Consider the following 13,827-nt stretch of genomic DNA (forward strand, 5'->3'; position numbering starts at 1 on the left):
TTTTCAGGTTTTTTTAATTATAATTTTTTTTAAAAAAAACTTTAATTTTTACTATTTTTCAGACTCCCTAAAGTATTTTAACCATAGGTTGTCTGATTGATCCTAACATATACTGCCATACTACTACGGCGTGCTTCAGTAAGGGGTTAAAAGGTGTGTCATCATTGAGTCAACAGCCATGATGATAAAAAATAATAAGATAAGATCATAATAAAAGAAAAAGAAATGAATACTGGACAAAGTAATTTAATCAAAAATATCAAATGCGTAGGGCTACTACAAGTTTCTGATTGCTAGCATTCAAGAATAATTTAAGGATTGTTTGTTACGTCTGCCTTACACTGTCAAAGATTCTATCTTCATGTCCTTCCTCTCTGTCATTAAAATGCTATTAGGAGTTAAAGAAAAATCACTCCATTAAAAGAAACCTGATCTTGGCCTGGACAGGGGGCTGATAATTCCCCAGGAATGTCCTGTCACATGAGGAAATTTCAAACTATTTGTTAACACATAGAGAATAAAATACCAACGTTCAGTTAGGTAGTAACAATGGAGCTTTGATCGATCGCCTGAAGCCTTAATACTGTAAAAAAATAAATAAATAAAATGATATTAAGGAAAGACATCCTCTACTCTCAACATGAATTCTTGTGTTGTTCTAGCTGTAACTGTTAGAAAAGGTTATAAATAAGGGATCGTTTAGTTTTTGTGGACTCTTTGGGGCAGATTTATCAGGATTTAAATGCAAGTTTTTGGGCAAACAAGCGCTGAAATATGGACTATTAAGTCTATTTACCCCTTTCTGCCACCTCCACATCAAAAGGCTGTGGAAGGGCTTGAAGGGGGCTATGCCCAATGCTGGAGTGGGTCATCAGATTGTAGGAACTATAGGCTACAGCACAGTTTTCAGCAAGTCAGGACCTGGTCTAGAATTGCAGCTGGAGTCATCAGTCGGCCAAAGCCTCTTGATAGATCCGGCGCAGGGTTTAACCTTACACTAGTGAACTGCACCAGTGTATGAAAAATTCCGCCCTTCAAGTGTATGTGGATTATAAGGGTTGATCTTGGGACTACCTTGATAAAGAGAGTAAAAGATTATATAAACTGATGGTTAACAAGTACAGTAAACTGACAGCCTCCCTTCGCTGTGTTGACACCTGTAATAGCCTCCATTTACATGGAAGTATCAAAGCTTGGTACCTACCAAGGCAATGTCCAACAGGTCGTGTAACTCCAACTGCTGGTAAACCTTTTGGCGATATTCTTCCATTTGTTGTTTTTTCTGTTTGGCCAAGTCATAGTCCTCTTTCTCCACAGCGCAGCGTTTCTCCACTTCATAGCGTCCAAGACGTTCACCCACCTGGAAGTAGGAGTAGTTATATTCATATGTGCGGGTGACAAACGTTATTGATAAAGCTTGTACCAAATCTTCTCTATCTACTCTATCTGTAGATTTAAGAAAATTAGTCTAATGTTTAAAGGCAATGTCCAACAAACCTATCAATAAGAAATTAACACTCCCATTGTTTTATACAATAGACAAATGTAGAATGTAGACAAATTCAGAATTCACAGGGTATAGATGTCTACATCAGAATTGGCAGATTTTCATCGATTTGTAAATCAGCTTTCATTTTAATTTTGAGCTAAGTAAAGTGCATTAGTGCTGGTTTTAGGAGTCGACCTTCACTTTTTTTGTACAATCTGTGCTACTGGAGGACAAGGTTTCTGGATGTTTTTCGCATTTGGTGCTTACAGTTAGAGATGCTTTAATATTTTTTACTATATTTTTTCAGGTGTCCAGAATTACACAGGATAGGGAATAACAAACTGATTGGTGAGGGGTCCAACTGCGAGAACAGTCACCTACAGTTCATGACAATGGAATTCCAATTTTCACATGCACCCCGATTGACAGCTGTGGCAGAGCAGGGAACAATAGGTAGATGATTAAATTGCTGCGTCAGCACTTTGTGATAAATAATTGGTTTTTCAGCTGTGGTTTGGACACTGGATATCTAAAAGGTTCAGCATTCTAGTGTAGGGGAAAACAATGAATGAATACAAATTGCCCCCAGGCCCCTGTGACACTACTTCACTTCTGGGCTACAAAAGATTTGGTTGCCTTGGGTATTTTTGAAGACCTCAGAAAACTTTGGCTTTTTATATATGGTTGCTATGATTTAATCTCGAAAAACTGCTTGGTCTATGAAGCAAGGTGTTCTTAAATCGTTCAGGGTAGCCAGGGTAGAGTAGGCTAAAAACGCCAGCCAATTCATAGCTGTGTGTATTTTCAGCCGTTATGTGTGTACCACAGAAGTATACATTTCCGACTTACGTACAAATTCAACTTAAGAGCAAACCTATAGACCCTATTGCCTGTATATGGCTTATAAAATCCATTCCAAGTTTTAGACCAGAAAATATTAAAACAAGTGAACCCTTAAATGCAAAATTTCTATGTTGCTATTTTCTTATCTACATAACACACCGGTTATCTCTGCCTTGGCTAGAGACATTTTGTAGATTATATTAATCCTCAGTAAGGACATACTGTATAGGTTCCTGACACATTTTCTGCCTCTGTAAACATAAGAGTCACGGGGATCAAATCCTCTTCCTGACTACAGAACAGAACTCGCACCTTTTGCAGATCAGCAATAGCTTGCTTCAGCTTCTTGGCATAGTCATAGTGTTCATGGTGGACAGCCTCCTGTTTCTTCTCATCCAACTTGCGAATAATTTGTGCCACTTCTGGATCCTGGTACATATCAAAGGCCAAGTCATCAAGAGGTGAAATGGCATTGGGTTTCCTGCAAAACGAGACAATTAGGCTTAAAGCACCAGAGTGTTGAGAGCAAAATTCATCGGGCAACAGTCCGAAAAGTTTTCCGTTATGCAAAATGTTTCAGTTTAAAAGATGGAAAAAGAACTGTTGCTGATTTTTTGTGGGCCACCTGGGTCAATTTGGTAAATCAGAATCCCTATTCCCGCGCTGCCCTTTTTCTCCATAAGACTACCCATGAGTGTAGGTTGAATCACAAACCTAATAAAATAATCATCTACAAAACCACCACTGATTTAATTGTATGATATCCTGTACTGATCTCCATTTCTTCCTTGCCTCCAATCAAGCTAGTCCCACACAAGTGTGCAATAAATATAAATAAATAATGTAAATGTAATAATAATCTTCATATAGCACCATCATATTCTGTGGTGCTTTACAAATCATAATGTAGAATGTAAGCTTGTGATACACAGGATGTTCAGGTCAGAGCACAATAAATTTTCAACAGCGCTGTACAATGATTTGGCAATGAATTGGATAAAATGTTTCAATAGATGTATTATCTAATGTATTAGCTGTATTACACACACACACACAGTTGGGAAAAAAGTATTTAGGCAGTCGCCAAGTTCTCCCACAGATAAGAGAGGCCTGTAACTAACATCATAGGTAGGACCTCAACTATGAAAGCCCGAAATTGGAGTCACCCACAAAATTAACCCCTTCCAGTCGCAGCGTTTTTTCAATTCATTTTCGCTCCTGGGCTGTCTGGGACTGCAGGAAGATACCTGGAGTCATCTCTGGTGATGGCCTGAGTGCCCACAGAAAGGGCTCTGAGTGCCACCTCTGGCACCAGTGCCATAGGTTAGCCATCACTGCTGTAATATGTCAGTACATGGTAGGATCAATCAGACAACCTAGGGTTAAAGTAGCCTAGAAGTTTAATAATTATACATATTTGTTATTTAAACTATAAATATCGCAAAATTATGTTTTTTTTGTCAAGGTGACACACCACCTGAGTTATGCTAGTTTTTTTGGCGAATTTTGACACACCAAGCTCAAAAGGTTGCCCATCACTGCTCTAGGGTACTTTAACCCTAGAAGGTCTGATCGTTCCTACCATATCCTGCAAAACTACAGTTTTTACAAAGGATTCATTACAATGCGCCACTGGCACATTGTAACGAATCTCCAGAAACCATACAGCCTTGGGTCGGAAGAAGACCTGATGCTGTTCTGCCAACCGATCGCTGCTCCCCAATGACGTCACAGGGATCGGCGATCTCAACCAAGTTGGCGGCAGCCATGTGCCACTGTCTTTTAATCCCTTCAGGATGTAGCCAGTTTATAGCTTAACCCTTTCACGACCCGTGACGTAATAGCACGTCACGGGTCGGCCGCGGGTGCATGGAGAGGGCTCACGCGCTGAGCCCTCTCCATAGCCGGTAAGTCTTTGCTGCATATTGCAGCAAAGGCTTACCGGTAACACCCGCGATCGGTGCTAGCACCGATCGCGGGTGTTTTCACCTCGATCGCCGCCGGCAATGCTGCCGGCGGCTTCAAAAGCATGGCGGCGCGTGGGCGCCGCCATCTTTTCGAGGATCGCCGCTCCCCGTGACGTCATCGGGGAGCGGCGATCCGTCGCCATGGTAACCTCGGGTCTCGCGAAGACCCGAGGCTACTTCTGGTTAACCCATGCATTACAATGTGCTATCAGCACATTGTAATGTATGAGGAGTAAAATCCCCATATACTGCCATACTGTAGTATGGCAGTATATGATAGGATCGTGCAGACCCCCTAGGGTTAAAGTACCCTAGGGAGTCTGAAAAGTACTAAAAATAAAAATAAAAAAAAGTAAAAAAAAAAAAAATTATAATAAAAAACCCTAAAAACTCAAATCACCCCCCTTTCCCTAGAACTGATATAAATATAAATAAATAGTAAAAATCATAAACACATTAGTTATCGCCGCGTCCGAAAATGCCCGATCTATCAAAATATGATAACGGTTTTTCACTGCGTTTAATCCCGTAACGGAAAATCGCGCCCAAATTCGAAAATGGCACTTTTTTTGTCATTTAAAAAAATTAAAAAATTCTATAAAAAGTGATCACAAGGTCGTACAGTCCTAAAATTGATAACATTGTAAACGTCATCAAAATCCGCAAAAAACGACACCACCCACAGCTCAGTACACCAAAGTATAAAAAAGTTATTAGTGCCAGAAGATGGCAAAATCCCAAAAAAATTTTTTGTACAGGAGGTTTTAATTTTTTTAAATGTATGAAAACATTATAAAACCTATACAAATTTGGTATCCCCGTAATCGTACCGACCCAAAGAATAAAGTAGACATGTCATTTGGGGCGCACAGTGAAATCCGTAAGATCCAAGCCCACAAGAAGGCGGCACAAATGCGTTTTTTTACCAATTTCACTGCATTTGGAATTTTTTTCCCGCTTCCTAGTACACGGCATGGAATATTCAATACCATCTCTATGAAGTGCAATTTGTTACGCAGAAAATAAGCCGTCACACAGCTCTGTACATGGAAAAATAAAAAAGTTATGGATTTTTGATCATGGGGAGTAAAAAATGAAAATGAAAAAACAAAAAAGGGCCAGGTCCTGAAAGGGTTAAGGTGCAGCCCTATTGTTTTGTATTGTTACTTGCATGGTTAAGCTCTCTGGATGCTTTACTATAGTCCAAGGCTGCAGTGATCAGCTGTCAGGTGTCTGTAATGAAGCTTTATTGATAATCCTTGTTCCCATTACAGCAAAAAATGTTGAAACTCCAATTATCACTGGGACAAAAAAAAAATTTTTGTCTTGATCTATAATTATAAAACATACAGTTTCGACTTACATACAAATTCAACTTAAGAACAAACCTACGGAATCTTGTACGTAACCCGGGGACTGCCTGTATGTAGAAAAATGTGGGTGCACAGCCCAAGACTAAAACTGTAGAGGGGGTAGAACAACATTTTGTTATACAGTGAAACCTCTTAATACAAGTAACCTGCTCTGCGAGTGTTTCACAAGACAAGCTTAATAGTAACAATAAAATCACCCATTCTCCTTCACCACTGTCTCCTAGCTGGGACATGAGTAATTCTGCAGGACTATGAATGGCAGAAGCATGCGTGTGCGATATGTAGCAGTGCTGATTGTGTCGTGTTGTGTTAACTACGGTGAAGTTAGCAGTGAAGTGACTTGAACAAGCCTCTGATCTCTTGTTTAACCCCTTAGGGACCTGGCCCTTTTCGTTTTTGCATTTTCATTTTTCACTCCCCACCTTCAAAAATCTGTAACTTTTTATTTTTCCATGTAAAGAGCTCTGTTTGAGCTTGTTTTCTGCGTAAAAAATTGAAATTCATAGTGATGGTATTTATTATTCCATGCTGTGTACTGGGAAAAAAATTCAGAATGCATTGAAAATGATGAAAAAACGCATTTGCGCAGTTTTCTTATGGGCTTGGATTTTACAGCTTTCACGGAGTGCCCCAAATCACATGTCTATTTTATTCTTTGGTCCGGTACGATCACGAGGATACCAAATTTGTATAGGTTTTAGAATGTTTTCATGCATTAAAAAAAAATTAAAACGTTCTGTACAAAAAAAAAAAAAAATTCTTCATTTTGCCATGTTCTGGCACTAATAACTTTTTCATACTTCAGTGCACGGAGCTGTGGGTGGTGTAATTTTTAGGGACTTTTGATGATGTTTTTAATGCTTTTCATTTTGAGGACTGTATGGGCTTTTGATCACTTTTTATAGTATTTTTTATATTTTTCAAAATGGCAAAAAAGTGGCATTTTCAACTTTGGGCGCCAATTTCTGTTACGGGGTTAAACGCTGAGAAAAAAAAAATCTCTAATATATTTTGATAGATCGGACATTTTGGGATTTAAACTTTTACTTTTTTTTCATATATTTAAAAAAAAAAAAAAAAAAAAATTTTACCATTATTTTAGAACCTCCAGGGTAATTTAACCCTGCAGGGTCCGATTGCTAATACTATATACTGCAATACTACTGTATTGCAGTATATAGTTATTTTACTTTGATTTTTAATAGCCTGCCCTCTGCTGGCTATTAGAAATCATTGCACCTGGCAAGCCTAAAAGTCTCAATGAGATTCTAGGCTGCCATAGCAAACGTTCGCCACCCTCCGATGATGTTCCAGGGGGCGGCGATCGGCCATCCAAGATGGCGGCGCGCATCTAATGGTAAGTTAGGTTTAGGTTAACTGCCGTGATTGGTGCCAAAACCGCCAGTGACAGGCGGGTGTTGGCTGTTTTTATGTTGGCTGTTTTATATATATATTCCAGGAATCAGCATAATTCATATACAAATGAGTCAGTAAAATATTAGCTAATATGTAGTTAGTTGTTATTTACAACTTTGCTCCCCTTAGGCTGCATTCACATGTGGTATACCCACCGTGCTTGAGAGGAGGAGGAGGTGAAATAGCGGCGCACGGCCTCACACCAGGGAAAAAAGATAGAGCATGTTCTATCTTTTCCTGGTGTGCGGTGCGGAACGGTGCCACACATGTGTGGCATCGTACCGCCATTGCCGTCTATGGAGACGTATATGTGGCCGCAGATTGCGGCCGCATGTACGTCCCCACAGAGGGCAATGTGAATGAACCCTTAGCAGAAAAATGCCGGTGACATAAACTGTAATGAAGAATTTAAATGCTACCGGCCCTTTAATCGGTTTCCTTCGAGCGGAGCAGACGCATGACAGAAGATGGCCGCTGGTCACATGTCCTGCACCAGCCTGGGCAGGTCATGTGATCACCACTATGTTCGGCTGTAGTCGGTTGGTTGCAGTGCATCCAGTATGGCCGGTGTTTTGGCGATGTGTCATGATAGTTACACATCATTACTATGGTAACAGAGCAGGACAGTCTGTACCATCATCACTGGGAGCAGAGCATAAGAGGGAGGGGGAGTTACTGACAACTAACAGATCAAGGGATTTGTAGTTTCCAGTGGCTGTGGAGGTGATAACTCCTCATACTTTAGAGCGGCCATAAAATCAGAAAAATCAATCTATTTATTTAAGCTCCATTTTGTGACCAATGACATTATATTCATTTATTTATAGCATCATGGGTTTTTGAATCAGATGTTCATATTCCTGGAATACCCCTTTAAGTCTAAGCAAAAATTAAAAACATTTTTCTAAAAAATGAAAAGCAGACTTCTGTCTAGGGCTCACTGGACTCAAAATCTATGGCACAGATATGGTGTTGCCCCAGAATATATTGGAAAGTGCGGAAAAGTAACTAAAGCTTAATGCGATTTCTTCAGTGGAATATTTGGTTTCACCGAGAGCTCTGGATTAATCCGGACATACTTGGAGGCATAAAATTGCAGGTGGGCAGGTGTACAGGTAGACATGAGAGTATTTCATATATCATATATGCATATATATAGATTATTAATATATGATTTTATTTTTAGTCATCCTATAAGGAAGTTAAAAAGAGTCAAAATGATCTATCCCCATCAACAAACAACTATTACAGCTTTGAAAAGTGCCATGTAACATGTGTAGGGATATCTTATGGTCACTTCGCAAAAAAGAATTCAAAAGAATCAATGTTAATCCTTTGTGCGATTTCCAGATGGAGCACTCATCCCCAGCAAGAGCTTTGGGTCAGTTTTGCTCTAAGAGTCCATAAATGTATCTAATCGTCTGATAGTTCACAGATTATCTCTTGTAATTGGGCTAATTGTACCACATAAACCAGTGTGTTCCCGGCAGTTGTCAAGATTACATTAGAGAACGGCATAACTAATGATGTGGTCAGGGTAATAAGAATTAGAAAGCGAGTGTCGCTATGTCCGCTGTGCACTCAACTCCATATTGTCAGTCCATTTATCATTCTCTTCTGTATAATAGAGAATGAGGCATTATCCTCGGGATTATTGCTCCCCCTGGTGGAATAAAGCCATACAACATTTCTAGGGTTGTTGAAAGACTTCTGTTTGTTACAACACATTCTATGGGGCTGCAGGGATAGTTGACAGTATCATCACCTTTCTAAATTAGACACACAATTTATTGTGGTAGAAAGACAGACAACATATTAATATGATCATGGCCCATGAACCCAATTAACATATATGCAACCAATTGTTTATGATCAAGGGAATTCTTTACCCAGTATATGTCGTATCAATGGCCGGGTCCTCCGAGCTGTTTCCCAGGTACTGATCAATAAGTTTATCTCTTGTCGGCTGCAAGCAAATAAATAAATAGTCAGAGGGAGGAATCACCAATAATAAGACAAGATCAGTCTGCAGAATAAGCTTTATATAAACTGTAGTCTACCCAATGTATGTTTAAAGGAAACGTTAAAGGTCCTATCTAATACAGTGGAAAGTGTAACCAAATCTATTGCAGGGCCCCTTGCCTTTAGTAAAAAAGTCAAAATTTTGTGTGCACCAATAAAACCAAACTATAAGAAATCATCTTGTAGGTGTACACTGTGTTAACTGGCAGCTTTTAACCCCTTCGTGACCGCTAGTCATTGGTGCCTGAATGTCCAGGTGAATTTTTCACATTCAGCTACGCGCTTCTTTGAATGACAATCTCTCTGGAAAAGCTTTACATATTATAACAATTTTTACATTGTTTTTTCAAGACATACAAGACTTTAAATTGATAGGATAGTTTATCCTATTATTATCTGCACAGTTCGGCTCCTCCCTCATGGAGTTTGAGGGCCTATTCAGTCTCCCATCTCCACCAGAACACGCTCTCTCCCGACTGTGTAGCATCTCCCAGGAGGACTCATCCCCGGGAAGGCCAGGGTTTGTGGGAGCGTGCCAATCCGACTTGTCTATTACTATGACAGACAATGATTGGGAAAAGTCATTCCTCTTCTCTGACAAGATGTCCCTGTCCTGTAGAGCCCAAGAAAAAAATTACAAACTACACAGGTGTCACCTCATGCTCAATGGGATATACCCAGGAGGTCCCAGAGACTTGTTGGAGGTACGGAGGTGGGACCAATCCTACACATCCCTTCAGGACCACGGTTTTTGATACAGGTCAGTCACAGTTGACGCTCCTCTCAATTCTGCCGGGCACCGTCGCCTTGGTAAAGAAAGATTTGCTTTGCCAAAGGCCCCCCCCCCAACAATCATGTGCCCAACTTCAGGAAATATGATCAATGATATCCCTCGACGCACCACCATCAATCACAGTGAAGGGGGCATTTTAAGGCAGGATAAACTTGGCTTCTGTGTTAAACTCCGCCTCCTTGACTACATAAAAGCAATTTATATGTCTGTTAAAAAGTATATATCACAATATTCACTTGTAGACCATGAACAGTTAAACACGAGCTGTACACGAGATGTACATGAGCTGTGACATACAGGTAGGGATGTACATTACATCCAGCCTAAATATATATGAAGACCATATATAGGGACACAGAACGTCCAGCACTACAAGACACACCTCTGCTATGACTATATATGACAGACGGACAGTGTCATGGCGGCTGGGACCGAGAGGCTGTTACATCGAAGCTACGACAGCTAGGACAGCTGGACTTTTCTCTCACTACTGAAACTCTCACAGACACATGGAGAAGACACAACAGGTGTACCATGACATATGAAGAGCTACAGGAAGAGATGGAACCTCCCGGCCATTACAGAACACACACTCACTGATACACTGACTGACATGGACACGTGACTGATAACCTGTGCAAGTATCTGGTATCCTGTATTCTGCAACCTGGATGACGCCAATAAAGGAGACTTTTTATAAGTATCACCGAGTCCTTCTGGTGTCCACCGAGTGATGTATTTTGGGAATAATCACATTGACACCAAGTGTAGTTATTTGTATCAAATTACATTTAACAATACACAGAACAATAGACAATATCTATTATTAGAACTTTACAATGTCACTTCAAAGTTAATTTTCTGAGTGATGACACCACACCAGGCCATGACAAAAACACAATCTAGAAGCTGTTTTTCTGCTTGACAACATACTGCTAGTCGTTTATAAGGCCAATTGATGAGCGCTTCCCTTAAAAAGCTGTATATAAAAATAATTTTTTTTGTTGAATTTTAAGGCCACATTTACACGATGTATGCCCGCCGTACCGTAGTACAGAAGGCATACATCGGCGTCGGGGAGAGGCCCTTCTCCATAGCGATATATAGCGTTGTATTACATGTCCCATCTTTCTCTCAGCTACGGAATGGTATGGTGCCGTACGTGTGCAGCACTGTAACGCTCTACATAGGGCTCCATGAGCACATTGCCGTTTATGGGGGCGTATATACGCCGTATAATCCAAGCCCACAAGAAAACGGAGCAAATGCATTTTTTCACCATTTTCACAGCATTTGTCATTTGTTACGCAGAAAACATTCTCTCACAGAGCTCTTTACGTGTAAAAAAAAAAAAAAGTTACAAAATTTTATTGTTGGGATGTGAAAAATGGAAATGAAAAACAAAAAAAATGTCCAGGTCTTTAAGGGGTACAGGAGATATAGCCATTTCAAGATGGACACTGTCGTGAACAACAGTTCTGCAGTTAGGACGTGTATAGCCATATGGCAGTCGTGACAAGGTTAATGTCATATATATGTATCTTAAAGAGGCATTTTCCCCATCTCACACATGAGATTAGCACATTCTGTAGGGGCGGTTACAAAGATATAGGAGCACTTAGAATTTTCTTCCTAGTCCCTGTGGTTGCGGAGATATCAGTCCCAGTATCTGACCATTATAATGTCTGTTCTGTCAGAGAGGAGGAGCTGGAGGCATGCATTATGCTAATCCTCTCTGCCTGCGGCCGATTGGAATGTCAAAGAAGCTACTATGAACAGTAGTGAGCTGTGATTTCTCTTTGCTCATCTAGATGCTGCGTTCACACACATTCTGCTAATGTTCCACAAATGTGATGAAAATGCACACATAATGTAATCGTGACGTAAACGCAGACGCAAAACGCAATGTTAAAGCAATGCAAATATAAACGTCATGCAAAGGTATTTACAGTACATTTTCACAATCACGATGTTTACATTTCCACTTACATCGTTATTGCGCTTACATCCTATGTGCATTTATGTGGCGTTCATATGGCATTTACGTGGTGCTTGCGTTGCATTAACGATCATGTGGTGCTCTTGTTTCTTTTTTATGCACATGGTGTTTGCATTGCATTTGCGTTCACATAGGATTTGCGCTCATCGGGTGAATGCTTTGCGATTATATAGCATTTACTCAGCAATTGTGGCACATTTGCGTTTACATTCCATTAACGTTGTGTTCATGTTTACGTAGCTCTTGAGTTGATTTCCATGTACGTGTTTGCGTGGCATTTGTCCCATTTAGATTTGCGTTTAGGTTGCATTCACATGGCGTGTACTTTTTATTTGCGTTAACACGGTGTCCTGGTTTCCATTACGTGTGAATCCCTTTCGCATCGCATTTTGTAACATTGCCATTTGTAAACACGGTGTAAACTAAATGTTAACTGAATATAAGCAGAATGTTAACACAATACACAGCATCTAGATGAACATAGAGAGATCACACACTGTCTACCACTGATGTAGTATTTACAATATGAGAGAAGATTAGAATAACACACGTCTCCAGCCCCAGCTTCTCCTCTCTGACAGAACACAGATTAAAATGGTCAGATACTGGGACTGATATCTCCACAGCCATAGGGGGTTAGAAAGAAAATTCTAAGTGTATGCCAAGTGGATATCAACCACATGCATTTAGAGGTTTAAAACCCAAGCATAATTACTCACTGACATGTGCCAACTGAAACAGGATCTGTTCTTCATTTAGCTGTTAATGGCTTATTTTCTGTGAAAAAAGGACTTTTTAAAATATGCACGAAAAATAAAAAATTAACAGCTTAATGAAGAAAAGAGCCTGTGTGCAGTGGGCACACGCAAGCGAGTAATTACACTTGCGTTAAACGCACTAAAAAAGGTTGATTTCCTTTAAATAGTCATTAACTTTTCAACAAACTTTGCATAAACTCTGTAACATCTCCAGTGAAAAGTGCTCTCATTATTCCTCTCCTTACTTACTAATCTAATTATGGCTCTAAAATCTTCCTTGCTAGCTCATTGAGGTGTCAGAATTAATCAAAAGCTCTAAGCTAGGGATGTGAGTCACAGCAGCTAGGACTCACAGAGACTGCAGCGGGGAAGTGGGAAGAAAATATGATACAATAACATAAAAATAAAAAATAATAATAATAAAATAGAAAAAAAGGATTATCTGAATCTTTAGGTTGCGGTCACATGCGGCTTTTACATTGCATTTAGGAATACAATGCAAACTTTTGGGGGTGGGGGGCGGCGCAGGGCAAGAAGTAGATTAGAAACCCAGCTGTTTTTTTGCATATGTGAAAAAAATGGATGGCTTACGGACATGAAAAAAAATGAATATGGACTGAACACAAAATCATGTCCACATTTTTCCCGGATTTTGCAAATTTTTTTCCCCTGCAGACTGAAACTAGGAGTCTGTACAAGAGCACAAGTCATTCAGTACTGCAAATAACAAAATAACAGTATTGAACTGATCTAAGTAAGAAAATAGCTTGGTTTATGTATACAGGCGGTCCCCTACTTAAGAACACCTGACTTACATACGACCCCTAGTTACAAACGGACCTCTGGATTTTGGTAATTTACTGTACTTTAGTCCTAGGCTACAATAAACAGCTATAACAGTCATCACATGTGCCTGCAATTAAGATTTATTGTTGATCTTGGTTCTTATGACAATCCAACATTTTTAAAATCCAATTGTCACAGAGACTAAAAATTTTTTGACTGGGGTTACAATAATAAAGTATACATTTCCGACTTACATACAAACTCAACTCAACTTACTGCCTGTATCAAGGTTTCGATAAATCGTGCAACCCTAATAGAAAATGAAGATGAGCAGAAACAGTTGTTCCTTATGCACAAGGCGATGGACTACAGATTATTTGT

At 39.8% G+C, this 13,827-nt stretch overlaps 1 protein-coding gene across 2 annotated transcripts in view; it reads right to left on the reverse strand.

The window, feature by feature from the left end:
- The window catches only part of CEP104 (centrosomal protein 104), a 79,544-nt gene that overhangs the window by 54,778 nt on the left and 10,939 nt on the right, over positions 1-13,827 (reverse strand). For both annotated transcript variants that reach the window (XM_072156198.1, XM_072156197.1), the window contains exons 6-8: positions 8,978-9,054; positions 2,645-2,813; positions 1,205-1,360 (exon numbers count right to left, since the gene is read on the reverse strand). In XM_072156198.1, coding sequence (XP_072012299.1) covers positions 1,205-1,360; positions 2,645-2,813; positions 8,978-9,054 — 402 coding nt within the window. The remainder of the gene's footprint in view (positions 1-1,204; positions 1,361-2,644; positions 2,814-8,977; positions 9,055-13,827) is intronic.

Source organism: Engystomops pustulosus, chromosome 6 (genome assembly GCF_040894005.1).
Source record: "Engystomops pustulosus chromosome 6, aEngPut4.maternal, whole genome shotgun sequence".
Lineage (NCBI taxonomy): Eukaryota > Metazoa > Chordata > Amphibia > Anura > Leptodactylidae > Engystomops > Engystomops pustulosus.